The sequence below is a fragment of the Pan paniscus genome, chromosome 3 (genome assembly GCF_029289425.2).
Source record: "Pan paniscus chromosome 3, NHGRI_mPanPan1-v2.0_pri, whole genome shotgun sequence".
NCBI classification, from domain to species: Eukaryota; Metazoa; Chordata; class Mammalia; order Primates; family Hominidae; genus Pan; species Pan paniscus.
This window is the reverse complement of record NC_073252.2, coordinates 9,341,806-9,368,556: the sequence shown is the minus strand read 5'-3', so window position 1 is coordinate 9,368,556 and position 26,751 is coordinate 9,341,806. Positions and strand designations below refer to the sequence as shown.

General features: G+C 44.5%; 2 protein-coding genes across 2 annotated transcripts in view; one reads left to right on the top strand and one right to left on the bottom strand.

The window, feature by feature from the left end:
* LOC134730254 (brahma-associated protein of 60 kDa-like) overlaps window positions 1-26,751 on the top strand; it is a 401,335-nt gene that overhangs the window by 308,018 nt on the left and 66,566 nt on the right. The window lies entirely within an intron of this gene.
* On the bottom strand, window positions 451-19,007 carry LOC117978099 (endogenous retrovirus group K member 6 Env polyprotein-like). The gene has a single exon (XM_063603721.1). The coding sequence runs from the start codon at window positions 7,777-7,779 to the stop codon at window positions 6,985-6,987; it is 795 nt and encodes a 264-aa protein (XP_063459791.1). The 5' UTR covers window positions 7,780-19,007; the 3' UTR covers window positions 451-6,984.

Genomic DNA, 26,751 nt, shown 5'->3' with positions numbered 1-26,751 from the left:
GGGTTTTGTAGAGGGTCCAAAACTCTTTGGAACCTATAATTCAAGGAAAGGCTCCACTTTGGTTTTGCATTTTGTCTGGTCTCTTTGGGTGACAGAATTTATGTCACAAGGTGCACATGTTTGGGGGAGGCTCATGGACAGCCCATCGCGCTTGTGCTTTGGTAGGAAGTACGTGCAGTTAAGGGGAAGGACTTAGTTACTGATTCTAGGGAACAATTGGGTAGAAAGAGATGGACTCCCTGTATTTGAAATTCAGAACTCAAGCTTGGCTCTAAGTGTTTCCTTGCTTTGCTGTGCTCCAGGGGAGTCACTGAGCAGAAGGAAGCGAGTTGCCTGAGATTCCTCAAAGCCCGCAGCCCTTTTGGAGGTTACATTGTTATTCTCAGAGCCTTTAGGATGCATAATAAAGACCCAGCTTGGACCAACATTAGGATGAGTTATCTTGCTATTAACATTCTTTTAGGTAGAAGTTGCTTTTAGATAGTAGTTGGTCCCATCTTGCTCACAATCCTCTAAAGTTTGGAAGTAACTTTCCATGAGATGTAGCTTGCACTGAGAGCTGCCCTCCCACCCTCTCTCCAAATTTCCTCTTGGGAGTAGCCTAACAAGGTGCTGTCACAGACCCTTGTCAGCCACGATGACCCTACCGAGACCATCCCTCTGCTGTTTCACTCTTTGATATTCTCTGGAGCTCTCTGGGGAGTGGTGAGACCTGCTGTCTGGTTTGTACGGTGTGCCCAGGTCTTACAGTCATGGCTGGCTGCCTCTCTCTGAGAACTGGGACTCCTGAACTTGGTGAAATACCTCAGCCATTGATCATGTTAAATTATCGGGGACACTCATTTAAAATCCGAGTCTGCTCCAGATGGACTCTCTCTCTTTCTGCCCTGACCATGAGAGAGAGAGAGATCGTTAGAGAGAGAGACCGTGAGAGAGAGAGAGAGCAAGAGAGAGAGAGAGACCGTGCCCTGACCTGCTGGACAGTGGAGATGCTCGTGGGCTGTGAGCAAGGGATGCAAAGGCTGCCGGGAATCCCATCTTTCCAGCATCATCTGCCAAGGCACATCAGTTCCTGGGTGTCTTGATGGGTTCTGGCAGCATTACTGTCATTGAAGGAAAACATTTTAGCCATATTAAAGGTGAATGCAGCAATCTCCACACAGACAGCCTGGAAGGGACGCGGGACAAGGGTAAGTTTTCCCTGTGATGGACAGGAGGTAGGCGGCCCTCCCACAGCCCTGCCTGGCAAAGCAGATGTGTCCCCAAAAGGCACTGGGGCCAGCTGGAGTGCTGTGCCGAGGCGGGCTCACCCGGGCCCTGTGTTCACTCTGATTGCAGCGGTTTCCCACCAGCTCCTTGGAGAGCTGGCAGATGACCCAGCCCCACAGCAGGAGCTGTGAATGGCAGAACGAGATACAACAATTTGATATCCACTTGGCAGATGAGCCGGGTGTCGTCAGTCGCCTGGCTCTGCGCCAACTTCTTTTTGCACAAACACTTATGAATTCAGCCAGAAGGAAAAGCACTCTGATTACGAATTGATCAGAAGGAAACAAAGTTCTGCAGATAAACACCAATGAGACAAAAAAGCACGAATAAGAAAAATGACAGAAAAGGAGAACCTTCCCAGAAGCCTCCTGCCAGTGAACGGCCACTGTAGCAAGAGCTTGGAGGCCCTGGGTTTTGAACTGTGAGATAAGGAAGATGATGAAAACCTCCCTAGCAGCCAGGCAAGCACAAGATTCCTGTGAAATCCAGGTCTAAGTGTTTTGGCCACAGAAGTAATATTATGTCATAGGTGAGAGCTGTGAGTTGCTGAACCCAAAGTGGGTTCAGATCCGAGCTCTGCTTCCTGCTACCTGTGTGACTTTGAGAAGTTCCAGCACTGCTTTGTGCCTCAGTTTTGTCATCTGTTAAATGGGCATAATCACAGCTCCTGCTTCAGAGTTGTTGTAAATTAATAGAGGTAAAGCACTGAAATCAGCCTGGTGTACAGTAAGTGTTATGAACGGTATTTTCTTGGAAGGACAGAACTTATTTTCATGGTCTAAGCCTGAAAGTCTAAAAAATGTGAGAGAAGAGGAAAGAATCTAGAGTCTCACCATGAGGGAGAAAAGTCAACTTGAGGCAGGACAGGGTCATTGACAATTTCTTGTGATTCTACAGCTGCCTTGTACACTATGGTAGCTCCTACCCACTTGTTTAGATTTTGTGATTTAGAAATGAATTAAGGGCGGGCATGGTGGCACACCTGTAATCCCAGCATTTTGGGAGGCCAAGATGGGCAGATCACCTGAGGTCAGGCGTTCAAGATCAGCCTGGCCAACGTGGTGAAATCTCGTCTCTACAAAAATACAAAAATTAGCCGGGCATGATGGCGGGTTCCTGTAATCCTGGCTACTCAGGAGGCTGAGGCAGGAGAATTGCTTGAACCCGGGAGATGGAGGTTGCAGTGAGATGAGATTGCACCACTGCACTCCAATCTGGAGGATAGAGTGAGACTCTGTCTGAAAAAAAAAAAAAAATTAGTTAAGAGAAAATTGAAAATTCAGTTCTTCATTCTCACCAGCCACATTTCAAGGGCTCAACAGCCCATGTGGGTGGCTAGCAGCTCCCATGTTGGACAGTGCAGAGTAGAGCAAGCCCGCCATTGCAGAATGTTTGATTGGACCGTGACTGAATAGTCTATTGCAGTGGTCCCCAATTTTTTTTAGCACCAAGGACCAGTTTCCATGTATTTGTGGGGGGAAGTTTCAGTATGATTCAAGTGCATTACATTTATTGTGTACTTTATTTCTATTGTTATGAACATTATAATATATAATGAAATCATTATACAACTCACCATAATGTAGAATCAGTGGGAGCCCTGAGCTTGTTTTCTTGCAACTAGATAATCCCATCTCCGGGTGGTGGGAGACAGTGACAGATCATCAGGCATTAGATTCTCATAAGGAGCACACAACCTAGATCCCTTCCACATGCAGTTTACAATAGGGTTGGTGCTCCTATCAGAATCTAATGCCACTGCTGATCTGACAGGAGACAGAGCTCAGGTGGTAACGCTAGCCATGGGGAGCAGCTGTAAATACAGATGAAGCTTCACTCATTAGCCCACTGCTCACCTCCTTCTGTGCAGCCCAGTTCCTAACAGGCCACAGACCGCTACTGGTCTGTGGTCTAGGGGATGGGGACCTCTGGTCTATTGGATAACACTAGCTTTGAGGGTACTGATCAGCCAAAGAAGTACTGAGATGATTTGTCCTCCATTAATAAGAATGATGGACTTTTTTTTTTTTTTTGAGACAGAGTTTTGCTCTTGTTGCCCATGCTGGAGTGCAGTGGCACCATCTCAGCTCACTGAAACTTCTGCCTCCCAGGTTCAAGAGATTCTCATGCCTCAGCCTCCCAAGTAGTTGGGATTACAGGTGCCTGCCACCATGCCTGGCTAATTTTTGTATTTTTAGTAGAGTCGGGGTTTTGCCATGTTGACCAGGCTGGTCTTGAATTCCTGACCTCAAGTGATCCACCTGCCTCGGTCTCCTGAAGTGCTGGGATTACAGGCTTGAGACACCGTGCCTGGCCAGATGGACTTTTTTGGAGCATTTAGTTCCGAGCACCTTCCCTGCATTTTCTCAATTAATCCTCCCAGTGACTCTTTGAAGCAGCGACTATGACAATCGTCATTTCACAGATGGAGCAACTGAGGCACAGAGAGGAAGTCAATGGCCAAGGTCGCCCAGCTGAGGAAGGATGGAGCCGGCTGAGATCCTGTTCTGGGGATCTAACTCTGCAGCCTGCATTCTGGGCTGCTGTATTCTCCCATGTTGCTATCTGACGAGCACAGCATGGTCTCAGAGTACAGACAGGAGGAACCAGCTAATAAGGATAGGTCTGGGGTGAAGGCTGGTGCCTTGGGGAAGAAGAGAGAGGCCCCATTCTAAAGGGATGGCATTGGAAGTTCATAGTGATAAAGCAAAGCCAACAGGTTTTGGGGCCGGGAGTTAAACACACAGCTCTGGTTTCTGCCTTTTCACAGTGGTGATGAATGGGCACTGAGAGCCTCTCGAGCTAAAGTTGTCTTCATTGCTCTTCATAGTCTGAAGGTGCATGAAATGGTCAACTTTCTTCCAAAGGGCTTTTATGCCTAAGTCTGTGATTAGTGTATAAACAGATATTTACTGAAGTCCTGCTGGGTGCAGACACTGTGGCCAGCCCTGAGGCTACAGTCGAGATGAAGCCAGTCTCTGTCCTCATGGAGACCTGTCTATTGATAAGAGAAAGCTCACTGAGCATTGAACCTGTGCCCACTGTTTTTGATGCATCTCTCATTTAATCCTTCTATCAAATCTGTGAAATAAACACATCACCAATCATCCCTATTTCACATTTAGGGAAACATATGCTTAGAGAGGGTAAGTAACTTGGTCTAGGTCACACAGCTTCGAACTTTCATCCCACAGTTTCACGAATGGGAGGCAGCAGCTGGGGAAGCCAGGGTCTCTGGCAGTCCTTGTCTCTGGTCGGTGATCCAGAGAGAGAGAGAACACGATTGTCTCAGCACTGGGTCTTCTTCTGAGTCGTCTTGAAAGAGTAATTCCAGAGCGTCTCGGTGTTAAACATCATGTTGTGAATGACTCAGTGATTACCAGGGTGCCAGTGTTCTTTGAGGCCACAGGGTATGTGTCACCAAATTGAAGGGGTGGCCTGCCCCTCCACCCCTGTGGGTATTTCTAGTCGGGTGGGATGAGAGACGGAGAAAAGAAATAAGACACAGAGACAAAGTAAAGGGAAACAACAGTGGGTCCAGGGGACCGGCACTCAGCACACCAGGACTTGCACGGGCACTGGCCTCCGAGTTCCCTCAGTTTTTATTGATTATGATTTTCATTATTTCAGCAAAAAGGAATGTAATAGGAGAGCAGGGTGATAATAAGGAGAAGGTCAACAAAAAACATGTGAGCAAACGAATCTATATCATAATTAAGTTCAAGGGAAGGTATTATGACTGGACTTGCACGTAGGACAGATTTATGTGTCTCTCCACACAAACATCTCAGTGGAGTAAAGAATAACAAGGCAGCATTACTGCAACATGTCTCGCCTCCCACCACAGGGCAGCTTTTATCCTAGCTCAGACTTGAACAAATGTACAATCGGGTTTACACCGAGACATTCAATTCCCAGGGGCAAGCAGGAGACAGTGGCCTTCCTCCATCTCAAGTGCAAGAGGCTTTCCTCTTTTACTAATCCGCCTCAGCAAAGACCCTTTACGGGTGTCAGGCTGGGGGACAGTCAGGTCTTTCTCATCCCACAAGGCCATATTTCAGACTATCACATTGGGAGAATCCTTGGACAATACCCTGCTTTCAAGGGCAGGGCTCCCTGCGGCTTTCCACGGTGCATTGTGCCCCTGGTTTATTGTGACTAGAGAATGGCAATGACTTTTACCAAGTATACTGCTTGTAAACATTTGCTTAACAAGGCACGTCCTGCACAGCCCTAGATCCCTTAAACCTTGATTTTATACAACACATGTTTTTGTGAACTCCAAGTTGGGTCAAAGTGATTGGGACAAAGTGGCTGGGGCAAAGCTACAAATGAACAACATCTCAGCAAAGCAATTGTTAGAGTACAGGTCTTTTTCAAAATGGAGTCTCTTATGTCTTCCCTTTCTACATAGACACAGTGACAGTCTGATCTCTCTCTTTTCCCTACATTTCCCCCTTTTCCTTTTGACAAAACCGCCATCGTCATCATGGCCCCTTCTCGCTGGTCGCTGTCTCTCTGGAGCTGCTGGATATACCTCTGTAGACTAACAATAGAGAGGACAGACATACAAGAATTAATACAAAATGTGCAATAGTGGAATTTCCAATGGTTTTAACCCAAGTGACAGGGTTAAGATTTGTGAGGCTATCAACAGCTTTTACCATTGCCTCCGTTTCTGACACCAGATTTAACTGGGCTTTTGATGTTTCAAAAATTTGTTGTTTCAATTTAGAAATATCTAAGGTAAGATTATCTTCTCTTCCTTGTAGATGGCATCTAACCATGTCCCAGTGATGTTCAGATTCATTATAGGCTCGAGGTTTAATACAAAAATCTGACGTATTCCAGTCACACTGTAACTGAAAAAGATATTCTAAGCTCATGAGCCTATCTCCCATCCAAATAACAGTTTGTCTAAGATCATTAATTTGATTTGCCAATTTTTGATCTATTTGAGTGTGAGAATTCCACAATTTTGAGGAATTCTTTTGCCAATTATTCACATATTCTGCAGTTTGAACAGAGGAGTGTAAAGCAATTCCAGCAGCCGCAGCAGTAGCTGTGACTGCAATAAGACCCATAATCACTGCAATCAAAGTAAAAATGAATCTTTTAGATCTAGTTAGAACTCCTCTTAATACTTAAGATATGTACGGATGGAGAAGCCTCCCACTGTCCATCCATGGACACAGGGATCCACACGCCTTCTCTTGCCCTTACTAACAGAATACCATTCTGCCAATCAAAAATTGAATCAATGCAATTAAACAATCTACAATTTTCACTGGTTATAGTTTTGGAATCTGGTTTAATAGCTATGCTTCCTACAACTAGCATATAAGGGGGTTTTACACAACTTTGCAAAGGAATTTTCAGATTGGAATTTAGGTTAATAGTGTAATATGGCTTATGATTTCTTGTTCCCATAACTTGATTTCCAGACCAAATTCTAATGTGGTACGAGGCCACAGTGAGCTTCCATAATTCTGGGTGTTCAGGACCAACAACATTACTAACTAACTTTGGTCGGGGTGATGAAATCCTCTTTTCACCCCATTTCCCTGGATAGGGTGATTCTAGCCTTCTATAAACCTAGTCTAGCCTTTTAGTTAAATCACTATCGTAGGCCGGATTAGTGGGCCAGACAGATGGAGCCAGTGAATATGAGTGGGTCTGGCCCATGCAGTCATAATATAATTGGCCTCGAGGGGCCTAGTCTACAATAGTTCCAAATTTATTGTTTTGTAGTACCACTGCAGTATCAGCCACACATTCTTCCCAAACTAAGACTTCTGGGTCTTTTGATTCTTTTGGAATTTCCTTGGGGCATGGTTTCCCTTTAGGCCTAAATTTTAATGATCTTTGATAGCAAGAATTCTGTAAATTATTCATTTGTGACCGGAGTGATATTCCACTTATCATACGATAAGTAAATTTACTGGTGGCACTGACAGTAGGTACTTCTATCAACCAATTTTGGATTGTAGGCATTAAGCATCCTGGTGATTTTCCCAGGCAAATAGGAGGATAATGATACCCAGTGGAAATGTTTATTATCATTCCTTCTTCTTCAGGTTGGGCAGGGCAACGGTCATCTGTGGGGCCTGGTACCCATGCACTGTTATTAACATATACTTCAATAGGATTATCTATCCAAGTGACTGCCCGAATTAAGGGTGGGAAAATCACATAGGCCCAGTAAGTATAGTTAGCTGTAGCGCCTCCTGAAGACATAGGGAGACTTACCACCGTTGATACAATCATTAAAGCTGCAAGCAGCATATTCCCTGGAGTTTGTGTTACCCTTGTGTTTTCCAGGCTTTTTTCAGCTAACTGTGTCAGCTTCTTTAGCTGGTCCCAGGTCGGCGGCCCCACTTTCTTGGTGGATGGCAACTTCATCTGTTCTTCTGATATCACCATTTTGTTCACCCTGCGAGTCGATGATGTTTGATTGCGGGTTCTCTGTCTCTGTGGAGGCGCCTTACCTTGCATCTCTGATGGGTTCATTGTAGAACTTCCAATGTCTAGTGGGTACCCAAACAGGAAGCTGATTTTCTCCTGGTGAAACACAAGCAAAACCTCTCCCCCATGTTATCACCTTACCTATTTCCCATGTTTTGTTTTTGTTGTCTTTCCACCAAATCAGTTTTCCCTCATGTGGGCTGTTCTTTTTACCAGTAAAATGTTGTTCTGCAGAAGTAGTGGTCTGATTTCTATATATATTTAAAAAATTTAAAGTATAGAGTACTAGATTAAGTTGCATCTGGGGAGTGTTATACTCCTTACTTTTTCCTTTTTTTGTTTAACCAATTGAGCTTTGAGTGTTCTATTAGTTCCTTCAATTATGGCCTGTCCTTGGAAATTAGGGATTCCTGTTGTATGTGTAATTTTCCACTGATTTAAGAATTTTTGAAATGGTTTACTACAGTATCCTGGCCCATTATCTGTTTTAATTTTTTCTGGAAATCCCATGACTGCAAAACAAGATAATAAATGTCTTTTAACATGGGAAGTATTTTCTCCTGTCTGGCAGGTTGCCCATATGAAATGTGAATAAGTATCAACTATCACATGGACAAATGACAATTTTCCAAATGAAGGTACATGTGTGATGTCCATTTGCCATGATGCATCAGGACATAAACCTCTAGGATTAACTCCTGCCTCTTGAGCGGGCAGGTGTAAGACTTGACACTGAGCACAATGTTGTACAACATTTTTTGCTTGTTTCCATGTGATATCAAATTTGTTTTTCAATCCTGTTGCATTTACATGAGTTTGGGCCTGAAGTTCTTGTGCTTCCATGAAGGCAGATGATACTAGCAAGTCAGCTCGTTCATTTGCCTTAGTTAAAGGCCTGGTAAATTAGTATGTGCTCGGATATGAGCCATATCAAATGGGAAATTTCGTTTTCTTACAGTTTGCTGTAACAATTTAAACAGGGGATTTAACTGATCATCCATACTATATTTGATTAGGGCTGTCTCAACATCCTTTGTAGTCTGTACTACATATGCAGAATCTGAAACAATGTTAATAGGCTGATTAAAATCTTGTAACACTGAAATGACAGCAACCAATTCTGCTCTTTGAGCTGAGTGATATTGAGTTTCAATGACTTGTTCTTTTGGCCCAGTGTAAGCCACTTTTCCATTGCTGGAACCATCAGTAAACACCGTCAGAGCATTTTCTAGAGGTTTTTGTCTGGTAATTTTAGGTAAAATCCAAGTAGTCAATTTCAAAAACTGGAAGATTTTTGCTTTTGGGTAATGATTATCAATAATTCCCACAAAATCAGCAAGACCAATCTGCCCTGCACCAGAATTGATAAAGGCTTGTCTAACCTGTTCCTTGTTTAAAGAAACAATGATTTTATCTGGGTCATTTCCACACAGTTTTACTATTCATAGTCTTGCCTGACCAATTAATGTAGCCATTTGATCTAAGTACAATGTAAAAGTCTTAACTGTACTCTGAGGAAGGAACGACCACTCCACAAGATCTGTATTTTGAACAATAATGTCTGTTGGAGAATGTGCAGTAGCAAAAATTAAAAGTTGGAGTGGGGCTAAGTGATCTATTCTATTTACTTTTGCTGACTGAAATTTTTCTTCAACTAATTCTATTTCTTTAGTTGCCTCTGGAGTTAATATTCTTTTACTATTTAAGTCTGGATCCCCTCTCAAGATAGAGAACAAATTTGACATGGCATAAGTAGGGATGCCTAGAGTTGGCTGAATCCAATTAATATCTCCTAGTAATTTTTGAAGTCATTTAATGTTCTTAATGTGTCTTTTCTTATTTCTACTTTTTGTGGTTTAATTTTTCTCTCCTCTACCTTCATTCCCAAATAACGAAAAGGAGTGGAGTTCTGAATCTTATCAGATGCTATTGTCAGGCCTGCATTTGCAACCTCTGTCTGCAGAAATGTGTAACAGTCAATTAATTTGTCTCTTGCTTCTGCAGCACACAAAATATCATCAACATAATGAATGATATAACAGTCTGAAAACTTGTCTCTAACTGGTTGAAGAACTTGAGCTACAAAAGTCTGACAAATAGTTGGACTATTAAGCATTCCCTGAGGCAACACTTTCCACTGAAATCGAGTGGCTGGTTATTTATTATTTATGGCTGGTAGAGTAAAAGCAAATTTTTCAAAATCCTGTTTTGCCAGAGGAATGGTAAAAAAGCAATACTTCAGATCAATTATAATTAAAGGCCAATCTTTGGGGATCATGGCTGGAGAGGGCAGTCCAGGTTGGAGAGGCCCCATGGGTTGAATTACTGCATTAACAGCTCTTAAATCAGTTAGCATTCGCCATCTGCCTGATTTTTTCTGAATTACAAACACAGGAGAATTCCAAGGCGAAAACGAATGCTCAATATGTCCCTTTTCTAATTGTTCTTTTGCCAGTAAGTGTAAGGCCTCCAACTTTTGTTTTGGTAGTGGCCACTGATTTACCCATACAGGCTTTTCTATTTTCCAAGTTAATGGAATGGGTTTTGGAGGCTCTACAGTGGCCACCCCTAAAAAGGATACCCTAGTCCTTTTCTTTCTGGATTTCCCTTAGCCTCAATTGGAACTTTAATGCCTTCTCCATTTTTCCCTAGTCCTTTGCCAGGGAGATATCCCATTTTAGTCATGATTTTTTGACTCGTGGGGCTGTATAGAGAGACTGGAATAGTAATCTCTGCATGCCACTGTTCTAATAAGTCTCGGCCCCATAAATTAATTGGAATAGAAGTAATCATAGGCTGAACTGTACTCTCTTGATTATCAGGTCCTAGACAATGTAAAATCCTGGCACTTTGATACACTTCTGAGGCAGTGTCCACACCAACAAGTCCTGTAACAGGCTTTTGTTTAGGCCGATTTTTTGGCCATTGATTTAAGGCAATGAGAGAAACATCAGCCCCAGTATCCACTAATCCTTCAAACTGTTTTCCCTGAATAGTAACTGTACACACAGGTCTATTCTCTGAGAGCTGACTAGCCCAATAAACAGCTTTTCCAGCAGTGTTGGTACTTCCAAACACTCCTGTTTCTGTTTTGCTATCCCCAATTTTAATATAAGGCAAGAGCAGTAATTGAGCAATTCTATCACCTGGATTGGCACTCCAGGGAACAGTAGAGCTGATCACTAACTGAATTTCCCCTTTATAATCTGAGTCAATTACCCCAGTATGAATTTGAACTCCTTTCAAATTTAGACTAGATCTTCCTAAAATAAGGCCTACCATCCCTTCTGGCAGCGGGCCATATACCCCTGTAGGAATCTTTTGCGGGGGCTCTCCAGGGAGTAAAGAAATCATTTGAGTAGAACATAAATTTACTGCAGCACTGCCTGCTGTGGCAGGGGATAATTGTCGTATTGTAATTGGCTGATTTCCTGAAATGGTGGTATTTACTGTGGGGGTTGTTGTCCCTGAAAACCCTGAGGAACAAATGGCTGAATCGGGAATGCCCCACTTTGTTGCGGGGCCTGGGGCTGGCCCCTCTTACCGTTTCCCGACAATGGCTGTCCATTTTTATCAAATTTAGAAAGACATTCCTTAGCCCAATATTTTCCTTTTCCACATCTTGGACACAGACCAGGTGGCTCTTTTTTTTTTTTTTTTTTTTTTTTTTTGCTCTGTTTATTTAAGCCTGGGCAATTCTTTTTTAGATTACCGATTTGACCACAGTTATAACATTTTCCCCCAAATGTTTTAACTTGTCCTCCTAAAGCAACCCCTGTAATTGCTTGAGCCAATAGCACTGCCTTATGTATAGCTCCTCCAATCCCATCACAAGCCTTCACATATTCTGTAATTACATCAACTCCCGCTGAAACCTTTCCTCTTAATGGCTTTATGGCTGATTGACACTCTGGATTTGCGTTTTGATAAGCCACTATTTCTACGATAACTTTTCGGGCGTTATTATCTGCAATGGATTTTTGAGCCGCATCTTGCAACCTTGCCACAAAGTCTGGATATGGCTCTTTAGAGCCTTGTCTGATTGAACTAAAAGAACGGCAGGAGGTTCCTGGGTCCTGAATCTTTTCCCAGGCCCTGAGGCAAATAGCCCTTAGTTGTTCAATAGCCTCATTTTCATTACTGATTATTGGTTAATAGTGCCCTAATTTGGACCTGTTCCTAGCAATTGGTCTGCATCTATATAAGCAACAGGATTAGTAGCCTGATTTTTTCATGCCTGTTCTTGCACCCCATCAATCCACCAGGGTTTAAACTGTAGATACTGAGAGGGTGAAAGGGAAGATTTAGCCAAAATTTCCCAATCATAAGGAATAAGTCTATTTCCATGAGCAATGGAATCTAATAATGTTCTCATAGAAGGAGAGTTAGGTCCATATTGTTTAACTCCTTCCTTCATATCTTTTAACATTTTTATGGTGAAGGATTCATATCTAGTCTCAGTTCAGACAGACGCTCCTGCTTGACTCCCTTTCCCGGCCGGCATGGGTTGTAACATTACCGGATATTGCCGTGCCTCAAGATCTCCCTGTTTTCTGGCAGTAGCAATGGTCTCATGCAGTGCACCATCTTGTCCACTAGGTGGTACTGTAAGATCAAACGCCATCGCCGTGGGTTGTTGCTATAGTGCCTTGCTATTTGGCACAGGACGCACTGCCTGAGATCCATACTGTACCTCTGGAGACGGTGGATACTGAAATTCGGCTGGCGGCTGGTGTTGATAAACTACCGATGGTTGGGTTTTATTTTCTACTTACTGGCTGATATTGCCGACACTGTGCCTGGATTGGCATTTGAGATTGTGACATCACAGCATCTGAACCGCGGGAGAAGGAGTTGGTGGCCATCGTGGTCTAAACTCTGATGGCCCAAATAATTCTGGACCTCCTTCCCCCAGTTTTGATGATTCAGGATATATTTCCTGCTGTAATTGATTATAGTCAACATTCTGCATTGATCAAGCCAGTACAGGCTCTACTGCATTTTTACAATGTGAACTTTCCATTCCTTTTTTAAACTCTGTTCCTGCCTCTTCTTCACAATCTATTACACAGCTTTCAGGGGCATCAAAGACTGAAACGCTGTCTTCTTCTATTTGAAATGGTTCTAAAGTTGCTTTAATAATCGCCCTCTCATTCCATACTGTAAGTGGAATGATTTTACCTTCCCTAATTGCTTGTTTTAGTTCTTTGCCAATTTTTTCCCAATCTTTTAAATCTAAAGTTCCCTGTTCTGGAAACCATGGGCGGAATTGTTCTATTGTTTGAAATAGCGTAACTAGATTTTCTGTAGAAGCTTTAACTCCCCCTCTTCTTAAGAGAATTTTAATGAAGCTGGGATAAGAAGCATATTTACTTTCAGTTTGGCCCATTGTTACCCTGGATTCCTCCGAGCGCACAAGCTAACCGCAAGACTGACTGTGGACGTACTCGGGAATCTGTCGTCAGCTGTCCTCAATGCTCACGTTCTTAGCGTACCTTCACCCTAGAGAAGGGCCCCACGCTGGGCTCCAGATGAAGGGGTCACCTGCCCCTCCACACCTGTGGGTATTTCTAGTCGGGTGGGATGAGAAACGGAGAAAAGAAATAAGACACAGAGACAAAGTATAAAGAAACAACAGTGGGTCCAGGGGACCGGCACTCAGCACACCAAGGACATGCACGGGCACCGGCCTCTGAGTTCCCTCAGTTTTTATTGATTATGATTTTCATTATTTCAGCAAAAAGGAATGTAGTAGGAGAGCAGGGTGATAATAAGGAGGTCAACAAAAAACATGTGAGCCAAAGAATCTATATCATAATTAAGTTCAAGGGAAGGTACTATGACTGGACATGTACGTAAGCCAGATTTATGGTTCTCTCCACACAAACATCTCAGTGGAGTAAAGAACAACAAGGCAGCATTGCTGCAAACATGTCTCGCCTCCCGCCACAGGGCAGCTTTTATCCTAGCTCAGACTTGAACAAATGTACAATCGGGTTTTACACCGAGACTTTGAGTTCCCAGGGGCAGGCAGGAGACAGTGTCCTTCCTCTCTCTCAACTGCAAGAGGCTTTCCTCTTTTACTAATTCACCTCAGCACAGACCCTTTACAGGTATCGGGCTGGGGGACAGTCAGGTCTTCCTCATCCCACGAGGCCATATTTCAGATTATCACATGGGGAGAAACCTTGTACAATACCCTGCTTTCAAGGGCAGAGGTCCCTGCGGCTTTCCACAGTGTATTGTGCCCCTGGTTTATTGAGACTAGAGAATGGCAATGACTTTTACAAAGTATACTGCTTGTAAACATTTGGTTAACAAGGCACGTCCTGCACAGCCCTAGATCCCTTAAACCTTGATTTTATACAACACATGTTTTTGTGAACTCCAAGTTGGGTCAAATTGGTTGGGGCAAAGTGGCTGGGGCAAAGCTACAAATGAACAACATCTCTGCAAAGCAATTGTTTAAAGTACAGGTCTTTTTCAAAATGGAGTCTCTTATGTCTTCCCTTTCTACATAGACACAGTGACAGTCTGATCTCTCTTTCTTTTCCCTACACAAATAAAGAGCCCAGTGCCTTTTCTCATTGCTCAAGAGATTGAAGGGGTAGGAAGAAAAGATGTTAAGTTATAAACATGTTTCAGTTTTGGTACCACTTGAGCCAGTTTACGTTTTGAAGAGGAAAGAGTCTTGCCTACGAAGTCAGCCCCTGGGTTTTCCTTCTGCTTATGGAATCCAGGCAATGGGCAAAGAGAAAAAGAAAACTAAGGAATCAGCCAGATGCAGTGGCTCATGCTTGTAATCTTGGCACTTTGGGAGTTTGAGGCAGGTGGACTTCTTGAGTCCAGGAGTTCAAGACCAGCCTGACCCACATAGTGAGACCCCGTTTCTACAAAAAATACAAAAAGTTGCTGAGCATGGTGGCATGCACCTGTAGTCCCAGTTACTTGGGAGGCTGAGTTTGGAGAACTACTTCAGCCCAGGAGGTTGAGGCTGCAGTGAGCCATGATTGTGCCACTATACTCCTGCCTGGGTGACAGAGTGAAGTCCTGTCTCAAAAGAAAACAAAAAAGATAAGAAAAAGAAAACTAGGGAACCTGGACAGAATAAGTTTATATATATAATAAAGAACTGAGATAGAACTGGGTTGACTGAATAATTATTTGAATTGCTTTTGACTGAATTTTTCCTATTGGAGTCTACCTTTGTTTTTGTGTGTGTGCGCGTTTTATGTTTTTTGTTTTTTGTTTTTTTGGTTTAGTTTTGTTTTTGTGTTTTTTTGATACTGGGCCTTGCTCTGTTGCCCAGGCTGCTGGAGTGCAGTGGCACAATCTCAGCTCACTGCGACCTCTGCCTCCTGGGTTCCAGCAATTCTTCTGCCTCAGCCTCCACAAAATCTGGGACTACTGGGCATGTACCACCAAGCCCAGCTAATTTTTGTATCTTCAGTAGAGATGGGATTTCACTATGCTGGCCAGGCCTGGTCTTGAACTCCTGGGCTCGAGTGATCTACCTGCCTCAGTCTTCCAAAGTGCTGGGATTACAGGTGTGAGCCCCTGCGCCCAGCTAGAGTCTACCATTCTTTGAATTCACTGCAGTGCAAAGACTAGGACATGTGGAATTCCAGGTGTATATGGGTTATGTAGAGATGCCAGGGGCTGATTAAGGAAGGAAAGATATGAGAAGCCTGCAGAGCATGCTTTCCCAGACTGTATGGGCCCTGGGAATGAAGTGGACAGAAAGGGAACACTAGGTACCCTGGAAGAGAACATTCATCCAAGTCATCAGGGAAGTTACTAAAGCAAGGGAAAAAATTTAGGGACAGGGCCAAACACGCTTCTTCCAAGTCCTTTCTGTCTGCTCAGTCACCTCTATCCTTATTTTTCTTCTTTCCTCTAAGTAGTGTCATGCGTTTTCTTCCTATTCCTAGTCACTCCTAGTCAACTAACTCCTCTCTTTACCATCTTTTCATCAGAACTTGAAACCTCCTCTCCTTCATGTATAATGATCATGTTTCTCCATAGTACTGCTAGAAACAAGAATTGAAACCTGGAAAACCAGCATTTGAGAACCAGATCTGCCTCTGCTAGCTATTTGAGAAATTATTTTGTCCCATTCTTTTTGTTGTTATCGAAACAGGGTGTCACTCTGTCGCCCAGGCTGGAGTGCAGTAGTTCAATCTTGGCTCACTGCAGCCTCAATCTCCTGGGCTCAATCAATCCTTCCACATCAGCCTCCTGAGTAGCTGATACTACAGGTGTGTGCCACCAGAGCTGGCTAATTTTTAATGCTTTTTTTTGTTGTTTACTTATTTTTTTTTTGTAGAGATGGGGTCTTGCTGTGTTGTGTAGGCTGGTCTCAAACCCATGGGCTCAAGCGATCCTCCTGCCTTGGCCTCTCAGATGAAATGGGAAAAGTTCCGTTGCCCCCCTCGAAGGGCATGTGATGCGGGTGTGGTTCATTTATTCAGTGCCCCACTGCTCAAACCTCTAGGGGAGTGTGCAGACAGGCAGGGAGCCCCATGGCAGTGTCCAGGGGTGAATGTTTGTAGTTGAAGCCCCAGTGGGCATGTGCTACAGGGTGCTCTTTTAGTTTAGCCATCTGTAGGTAGCTTGTGTTAGTCGGCTCAATTAGACCCCCGCCTTACTGCAAGGACAGAGGGCTGTCTTTGTCCCGGGGTTCTTGCCTTGGTGTACCGGATGTGGTGCGATCTCAACTCACTGCAAGCTCCGCCTACTCGGTTGACGCCATTCTCCTGCCTCACCCTCCCAAGTAGCTGGGACTACAGGCACCCACCACCACGCCTGCCTAATTTTTTTGTATTTTTCGTAGAGATGGGGTTTCACTGTGTTAGCCAGGATGGTCTGGATCTCCTGACCTCGTGATCTGCCCGCCTTGGCCTCCCAAAGTGCTGGAATTACAGGCGTAAGAGTGCAAGGTTTTACTGAGTGGAAGTATCTCTCAGCAGATGGGGGAGCCAGAAGGGAGATGGTTTACCCCTGGAGTCGGGTGAGTGGCCTGACTCTTCTCCGACTGTCCCAGCCAAACTCTGCGTTGTTCTGCAGTCAGTGGCCTGAGGTGTGTCGGTGCCCATTGATGCGTTCCTTTTGACATCCAGCACCCTTGTGTTCCTCCACTGATGTGCTCCTCTTGAAGTCCAGCTGCCTGTGTGTCTGCCTGCTAGGGTCTCAGTGTTTTTATAGGCACAGAATGGGGGTGTGGCAGCCAGGGTGGTCTTGGGAAATGCAACATTTGGGCAGGAAAACAAAAATGTCTGTCCTCACCTAGGTCCGTGGGCACAGGCCCTGGGGTGGAGCCCTAGCCAGGGATCACACCCTCCTCTACCCAGTACTTCCCTTCCTCACTTCCATATCATTTAAAGGGACCACATTCTTCCCTTCTGAGCACTTCCCTTCTGTATCGCAAAGTGTTGGGATTATAGGCATGAGCCACTGGTCCCAGCCAATTCCATTCTTTTAATGCAAACTAGAAAATAGGTGTTCAGAAAGGCCTGCCCTATCCACCTCAGGGAGTTGTTATGAAGATCAAATTAGATCATGTGCAACAGAAGTTTAGAAAAGATTCCAAAAGCACTGTGCAATGGGGATGTATTTTTAAACTCCACTGAGTGGACTTAAAACTATGTTTTTCTTTCTTTCTTTCTTTCTTTTGTTTGAGACAGAGTTTCACTCTTGTTGCCTAGGCTGGAGTGCAAGGATGCCATCTTGGCTTACTGTAACCTCTGCCTCCCAGGTTCAAGTGATTCTCTGCCTCAGCCACCCGAGTAGCTGAGATTACAGGTGCTTGAGACCATGCCTGGCTAATTTCTTTCTTTCTTTTGTTTTTGTCTTTTTAGTAGAGATGGGGTTTCATAGTGTTGGCCAGGCTGGTCTCGAACTCCTGACCTTAGGTGATCCACCCACCTTGGCCTCCCAGAGTGCTGGGATTAAGGCTTGAGCCACCGCACCCAACCTGCGTTTCTTTTTTAAGCAAGAAAACAACTGCCTGTCCCCAGCGCTCACTAAACAAATCCCTCTTTTTTTTCCATAGGATTCTTATTCTTCTTGCCCCACTGCAAACAATCTATTTTCTTTTGGCCCTTCCGCCCATCTGTGAAAGGGGCAGGCTTTCTAGCTAACCCGTAATCAAATATTTTTGTTGACCACAGTCAAGACAACACTTATTATTTTTTTTGAGACGGAGTTTCACTCCTGTTGCCCAGACTGGAGTACAATGGCACAATCTCGGCTCACTGCAACCTCTGCCTCCAGGGTTTAAGTGATTCTCTTGCCTCAGCCTCCCAAGTAGCTGGGATTACGGGTGCACAACACCACGCCCAGCTAATTTTTGTAGTTTTAGTAGAGATGGGGTTTCTCCATGTTGGTCAGGCTGGTCTCGAACTCCTGACCTCAGGTGATCTACGCACCTCAGCCTCCCAAAGGGCTGGGATTACAGGGGTGAGCCACCCTGACTGGCCAAGACAGTGCTTATTAATGCCTGAGATGCATTCAGGAGCACATGAGCTGGCTGTGGCTGTTCTAACAAAGTTCCCCAAATGGGTGGCTCAGGACAACAGAAAGTCATTCTCTCCGGTTCCAGAAGCTTGATGTCTGAAATGGGCAGGGCCGTGCTCCCTCTGAAGGCTCTAGGGATGAATCCTTCCTTGCCTCTTCTGGCTTCCCGTGGTTGCTGGCAATCCTTGGCTTGTGGCCACATCATTCCATTTTCTTCCTTCATTCTCATGTGGCCTTCTCCCCTGTGTGTCTCTGTCTCTTCTTCTCTACCCATGAGGAAAGCCATTATTACTCGATTTAAGGTCCACGCTATTCCAATATGACCTCTTTGTAATTAGATCTGCAGTGACCCTATTTTCTTTTCTTTTTTTTTTGAGATGGAGTCTTGCTCTGTTGCCCAGGCTGGAGTTCAGTGACACAATCTCAGCTTGCTGCAACTCTGCCTCCTGGGTTCAAGTGATTCTTCAGCCTCAGCCTGTGAAGTAGCTGGGATTACAGGTGCACGCCACCATGCCTAACTAATTTTTTTGTTTTTAGTAGAGAAAGGGTTTTGCCATGCTGGCCAGGCTGGTCTCGATCTCCTGACCTCAAGTTATCCTCCTGCCTCAGCCTCCCAAAGTGCTAAGATTACAAACATGAGCCACCATGCCCTGCCCCTATTTTCTAATAAGGTCACATTCTGGGATTCCTGGTGAATGTGAATTTTTGGAGGAGAGTATTCAATCAAGCAAAAGGCAGAACATCCTCATTTTCTTCCCTACCTCAGAAATAAAGAAGTTAACTTCGACACGTCTGAGAGAGAGAGAGGCTTCCTGAGCTTCCAACAATCAATTTTCCAAATATTAGTCACAGAAGAGCACTAAGGGTTGTGCACAGCACGTGGCCAGCCCGTTCTCAGAGTCTGTCAAGTTTAAGGTGAGCGCTAATCCTGAATGAGTTTAAAAATGTATTTGGCATATCCTGGTCATTGTAAAATGTTCTCACATTGTGATGGCTGGGGCTTCCCTCTCAGGTGTAATCTGCGAAGTCAGACGTGACACAGCCTGGGTGATTTGGGCCAAGCCGGGAACTGGGTTAGGAGGGAAGCTGGGGAATGATCTCCAAGGTCTCAGATCCCAAACTGGCTTTAGCCGGATTCACCCAGAGGGATCTCATAAAAAATGCACATTCCGGGGCCCACCCCAGACCTAATGAATCAGAATTACCTGGGAAGGAGCCTGGGGAGCTCTGTTTTCAGAAGCAGCCCAGCCGAATCCTACGGTCAGACAGGGCTAGGAAACCGAGCTCAGTCTAGCGCGGTAGTTCCCAAACTTGTCTGTGCTTCAAAAAATACAGATGCTGATGTCCAGGCATGGTGGCCCATGCCTATAATCCCAGCAGTTTAGGAGGCTGAGGCGGGAGTATCGCTTGAGCCCAGGAGTTTGAGACAAGCCTGGAGAACATGGGGAGATATTGTGTCTATAAAAAATTTAAAAATTAGCCAGGCATTGTGGTGCCCTCCTGTGATCCCAGCTACCGTGGAGGTTGAAGTGGGAGGGTTTCTTGAGCCCAGGAGTTGGAGGCTGTAATGAGCTATGATTGTGCCACTGCACTCCAGCCTGGGTAAAAGAGCGAGGCCCTGTCTCAAAAACAAAACATAAAACGGATGCTATGTCCCATTCCAGAGGTTGAGGTTTAATTGTTCTTGGGTGTGGCCTGTGTTTTGGAAGACTTAAAAAAAATTGCCAGGTGACCCTAAAGTGTAGATGAGTTTGGAAACCACACATTTAAGGCACACTTGAATGGGGGAGAAGTGAGGTGGCGCGGGCTAGCCCGCCAGAACCCAGGGGTGGGGCAGTAGGAACCAGCATTGCAGAGGCCATTAAGGCTGGGAAGCATAGTGTCTGGGGCCCACAAAAATGCTTCGGCATGAATGCTTTAGACCTAAGACAATTGGCTGCTAAATGTGAAAACTGCAAGGCTGAAATGAATGCATGTTTAATGCTTTACAACACTGTCAAGTGGTCAGCTGCAACTCCGTTCTGAGGGCGTGATGCCTGAGATATGCCTGTAATGGGGGTTGATTTTAATGAATTTAATATGATGTGGAGTCGGGCCTTCAAGAGTAAAGATGTCAGTTCTAAGTTGGTTGCAGGGGTCTGGGGAAAGGTCTTAAAACCCCATGGTGAGCAGATGGCCAATCCTGAACACCCCAATTTTAAAACAGGGCCTTTTTTCCAAGAGATTTTTTGAAAATAGCTCCTATTTTGAGTGGAGGAACCCTGGCAGGAGAGAGCCAGAGTTAAGCCCAGCTCAAAGGGCGTTGGCAGGCAGGGGCCTGCCTGGTCCTCACTGAAGCTTGGTACTCAGGTGAGCTTCCTAAACCGATGCAGATTTGCCGGCCCACTGAGCCTCGCAGATGAGAACCTGCATTTCAACAAGGTCCTCGGTGCAGCAAAGTTTGAGATATACTGGGCTACAACACCCAGGGGACACAAATGTTCTCTGAAAACTAAGGAAAATAGGCAGGATGTGGTGGCTAATGCCTGTAATCCTTGTATTTTGGGATGTCAAGGCTGGCAGATCACCTAAGGTCAGGAGTTTGAGACCAGCCTGGATCAACATGGTGAAATACCATCTCTACAAAAAATACAAAAATTAGCTGGGTGCGGCCGGACACAGTGGCTCATGCCTGTAATCCTAGCACTTTGGGAGGCTGAGGCGGGCAGATCACGAGATCAGGAGTTCGAGACCATCCTGGCTAACACGGTGAAACCCTGTCTCTACTAAAAATACAAAAAAATTAGCCGGGCCTGGTGGCAGGTGCCTGTAGTCCCAGCTACTCGGGAGGCTGAGGGAGGAGAATGGCAGGAACCTGGGAGGTGGAGCTTGCAGTGAGCCGAGATTGCAATACTGCACTCCAGACTGGGCAACAGAGCCAGACTCTGTCTCAAAAAAGAAAAAAAAAATTAACTGGGTGAAGTGGCAGGTACCTGTAGTCCCAGCTACTTGGGGGGCTGAGACAGGAGAATAGATTGAACCTGGGAGGCGGAAGTTGCAGTGGCCCGAGATCGCACCACTGCACTCCAGTCTGGTGGCAGAGTGAGACTCCATCTAAAAAAATAAAAAATAAATAAATAAATAAATAAATGAATAAAAAATAAACATAAATACTGGGCTAGAAGACCCAGGAGACCCGAAGATCCTCTCAAAACTAGGGAAAATAATCTAGCTCACAAATATATTCTCTTCCTCCTCCTCCCCATTACCCCCTCTCCACCAGTAATCTTTATAGACTCAAATCGAGTTGATGTTCTATAATCAATTCTAGTCACTTTTATTTATATTTATGTATTTTAGAGATGGGGGTCTCACTATGTTGCTCAGGCTGGTCTCAAACTCCTGGGCTCAAGTGATCCACCCACCTTGGTCTCCCAAAGTGCTGGGATTACAGGCATCAGCCACAGCACCTGGCCATCACTTTTATTTTTGATGTTCAAATTATAAGCTAATGCCTGTGAGACCATAGATTCTTTTTATGCACTCAATACATTTTCGTGTTTACCTTACATTTGTATTATGGAAAAACTCTGTTTTTTCCACTTGTTCACTTGTTTCTATTTGATAATGAAGCCCTCTGTGCCTATCACCAGCCTCAGCCGCCATCATCTCATTACCAAGCTGGGTTATTTTGAAGCAAATATCTTCTAATATTTAGCCGGTGTTCAAATTTCCCTAACCATCCTAAATGAATGTTTAGGATAGTTGTTTCATTGGAAAAAAGGTCAAAATAAATACATTTTACATTTTTAGGCCAGTCTTGAAAGTAAGTGTAAAACCATGTGTGGGGTAGGAGGTGAGACTGGCCTCTCAAGGTGGGGCCTGGGTACCAGAACCAATTGAGGACTAGCTAAGAGAGATTCCACAATGAATAACACCAGGAGGTGGGAATATTAAGGTCCATTGTGAAGGATGGCTACCACAATTTTTTGATCAACTAGTTATCAACCCTGACTGCAGCTGAGAGAGATTTGGTTTTGCTTTTTTTTTTTTTTTTTTTTTTTTTCAGAGACAGGGTCTTGCTCTGTTGCCCAGGCTGGACTCCAACTCCCGGGCTCAAGTGATTCTTCTGCCTCAGCCTCCTGAGTAGCTGAGACTACAGGTGTGTGCCACTGTGCCCAGCAAAGTTTTAAAAAATACGTAAGGCCGGACACCACTCTAAACCAACTAAATCAGAATCAGATATAGTGAAGTCATTAATCATTTTTCTCCTGGGTCTTTATGATAGTTTTGCTCCTGGGAAACTCCTGGGAATGTGGTAGAGAGAGAGAAAGAGATGGGAAAATAAGATTTTAAGAAGTGTTGCTATGCATTTTGAAAATAATTTTTCTTTGGTGTTTGTTTTGAGGGACAGCGGTAAACATTTCGATTGCCTTTAAGTATGCTTGCATGCTGGAATGATGGTTCTTTGAATGTAGCATCGAACTGGCATTGGGCCACATGGCAGTCAGCGTGAGGCCTTATGCCACATTTATAAAACATGAATGTCATGAGCCCACTCTCAGGGACCTTACAATTTGGAGGGTTAGGTCAGATCCACAAATCTCCTCTATCTCATGGTAAAGGAAACCTGGCATGTAGCAGGAGATGGTGTGATAACAATAACATATTGCATGATCAATATTTGTATTCTTCTTAGCAATATTAAACTTTTGGACCCCCTCCATTGTGTCGTCAATTTGCTTAATACACTTTCTGCTTCAGCGTCGGTTTTTAGGCCTGGCATAAGCTGTTTGAAACCCAGGCATGTACCCCACCCATCATCTTTGGCCTTGTTAACACCTCCCCTCTGTGTGTGGTGGTTTGGAGAACCTGCTTGTTCCTCATCTCACTGATCCCAAACCCAGGACACCCCACAGCTGCTGACCAGGATTAAACCTAACGGAGATTTAATGCCGTTAAATCAGAAGAAATTCTGATTCTTAGGGACTGACATTCATTCACTTAAATACTTCCAGAGTTGGCCAGGTGTGGTGGCTCACACCTGTAATCCCAGCACTTTGGGAAGCCGAGGTGGGTGGATCACGAGGTCAAGAGTTCGAGACCAGCCTGGCCAATATGGTGAAACCCCGTCTCTTCTAAAAATACAAAAATTAACTGGTGTAGCTGTGCGTGCCTGTAATCCCAGCTACTCAGGAGGCTGAGGCAGGGGATTTGCTTGAACCTGGGAGGTGGAGGTTGCAGTGAGCCAAGATTATGCCATTGCACTCCAGCCTGGGCAGCAGAGTGAGACTCTGTCTTAATAAACAAAAAACTCAAAAACTTGCAGAGTGAATTTAGGAAACCATGAAGTCCACAGTTTGATCCAATGCTTTCCTTTTTCTCTTTGTCAAATATTTTGAGCCAGGTACTATCCTAGATTGTCTTGTGATATTTACAATCTAGGAGAAGGCAGGAGAGAGAACTAAGAACAGAGAGCATGTTCTGAGATGTCTGCTGTGTTTGCAGGTACCTTCCCTCAATTTCCCTACTCATTGACCATGCTGGAAAGCAGGTCTTGGCGCTATATTTGTACCATGGTACTTTCCCTCCCTATACTGAATTGGTTGGCCAGAAGCCCAGTTGTCATTCTCTCTCTCTCTCTCCCTCTCCCTCCCTTTCTCCCTCCCTCCCTCCCTCTCCAAGATATCCAGTAACTGACTGATCAGCTGGCGATGGGCTCTGCTGGCTGCCATGATGGGCCACCACCAAAAAGGGAAAATTGGTTGTGAGTGAGAAGAAGAGATAAGAAAGTCCACAGGGCTGATAAGAAAGACCATGGGCTTCCAGGAGCCATGGTTCACGCCTGTAATCCCAGCACTTTGGGAGGCCAGGATGGTCGGATCACGAGGTCAGGAGATCGAGATAATTCTGGCTCACACGGTGAAACCCCATCTCTACTAAAAATACAAAAATTAGCTGGGTGTGGTGGCAGGTGCCTGTAGCCCCAGCTAATTGGGAGGCTGAGGCGGGAGAATGGCGTGAACCCCAGGAGGTGCAGCTTGCAGTGAACTGAGATCGCACCACTGCACTCCAGCCTGGGTGACAGAGTGAGACTGCGTCTCAAAAAAAAAAAAAGGAAAAAAAAAAAAAGAGACCATGGGCTTCTCAGTGCAAGAAAGAGGAATTTTGGTTTCTGTCACTGCAGTTTCCATTCTCTCATGGCCTCTCACTTGTTTCGTGTGCCCATGAGTTTGCCTGTTAGAGATAAGGTGTGTTCCTTGTCCTCAAGCTCATGCAAATGGGTTTCTGTTTCTTACAATTATTGTTCCCAGATATGGATAGTGACTGATGCTCTACTAAATGCTGAAAAAAATCAGAGTGGAAGCACAGAAAAGCGGGCTTCTCTGAGGAGGTGACGTTAGAGCTCAGTTGGAAGGTAGGAGTAAATGTGCACCATGATTTTTTAGGATTAAAACCAAGTATCTCACTGCTTGAGCACATGAAGATAGAGGTGATTTAACGGTAAAGTGTCCCAGTTGTACTCATTGTCATTTACCTCACCACAGGGATTATGTAGCCCTGAGTTTGCTTAGCGCTTATTTATTTTTGGTGGTTTTTTTTTCCAAACCTCTTAAATGATACGTGTTTGGAACAGGTAACAGCATCGTTCATTGATGTTGTGGACAAACCACTATTTTATTACTCAAGAGTGGGTAATTTATAAAGAAAAAGAGGTTTAATGGGCTCACAGTTCCATGTGGGTGAAAAAGTCTCGAAATTATGGTGGAAGGCAAAAGGAATGTCTTACATGGTGGCAGACAAGAGTGATGAGAGCTATTTTGGTCATTGTTCGCTGGCCATAGAATTTACTTCTATATTTTGAACTAAGACAAGAGCCAGGCACACAAGACGGTTACAGGTCTGTCTTTTGTTTTTGATGATGATGATGATGATGATGTTGATGATGATGATGATGATGATGATGATGAAATGGCTGACATGTTTGATGACTTGCTTTTTCTCATCATCTCAGACCTAGATTTTTGGCTGGACTATTGGCTTGGGATAGATGAAAATCATTCCTTGTATCCCCTTATCTTAAAGTCAAGACTGAAGTAGCCTCCAGACTCAAGCCTTCATGGGACTTCAGATACCATAAGGAATGGGTGTCCCTGCAATATTGTTATGGCTGTCAAAAGTATTATTGGAGCTGGGCAAGTGGGCGTTCTCCTGTCATTCCATCCTGCTTAGATTTCCCATTCAACACCAATCTTATTTCCTTTTTTTTTTTTTTTTGACAGAGTCTCTCTCTGTCTTCTAGGCTGGAGTGCAGTGGTGGGATCTCGGCTCACTACAGTCTCCTCCTCCCAGGTTTAAGTGATTCTTGTGCCTCAGCCTCCAACGTAGCTGGGATTGCAGGTGCACACCGTCAAGCCTGGCTCATTTTTTTTTTTTTTTTTGTACTTTTAGTAGAGACAGGATTTCGCCATGTTGGCCAGGCTGGTCTTGAACTCCTGACCTCAAGTGATCCTCCTACCTCTGCCTCCCAAAGTGCTGGGATTACAGGTGTGAGTTCCCGTACCTGGCCCCATTTCCTCTTATACCATAAGTCATTGCCTGCAGATGTGTTTTCTCCATTAGTTTGCAAAAGCTTCCTGAGAGTAGGTCTGTGCCTCATTTATTCTGGAATCTCCCTGGCACAAAGCACAGGGATTTATCTTCAGTAGGCATCCAACAAATGTTTAATTTCATTCAACAGCTCCTCTTACCACTGCCCCCACCTTATTTGCAGGTGGCTAAGTACAATCGGAACAAGTAGGTATCATAACATTTAGTCCAGAGTCAATTTGAGAAGAAATTACTTGAGTGATATGAAAAGAAACCATGCTATTGAGTCAGAATACTTCTGAGAGTATCCCCTGTCCAAGCATTTGCTGAATTTCTATCTACTAATTTTCAGGTGGAACAGTATGGATGCGGAGAGTCCATTTGGACATAGATACACTTTCACGCATTCATGTCTTTAACAATAATTTGTGGCCCTACTGTGTTTGTTCACTAACTCCTTTGAACCTACCACATAAGCTATGTCTGTATTTTCCTTGTAATTTGGGAGGTCCAATGCTTCATTAAGCTCATATGCCTGAAACTTATGAAGAAAATAGCTCGTTAACCAGCTAGTATAAAAGTAGCCACCAAATCAAGTCAATCACCTGCCTTAAATCAGCCCAGTACTCCCATCTTGAGCGGAGAAGCCCATTCTGAATCACAGTCAAGACATTGATGGAAAAACAGCTCCCTCTGGGGATCAAAACCTCACTCACTCCAAATCCTCCTCCCCAGAGTTCTACTCATTGCTCACCCACTGAACTCAGAACAAACCAGAAGTGCTTGAAATGAGGACGGGTAGCTCCGTGTACCAATCGGAATTTAAAACTCTATCAATTCCTGCTATAGAAATGAGGCTTCTCCCCAGGACCAGCATTCCACGAAGGCAGCCATTTTCTAGATGGAGAAAACAGAACCTGAAGACACCCGTTT

Excerpts from the sequence above, each read along its gene's own strand:
- LOC117978099 (XM_063603721.1), bottom strand. The coding sequence starts at position 7,779 with ATGAACCCATCAGAGATGCAAGGTAAGGCGCCTCCACAGAGACAGAGA.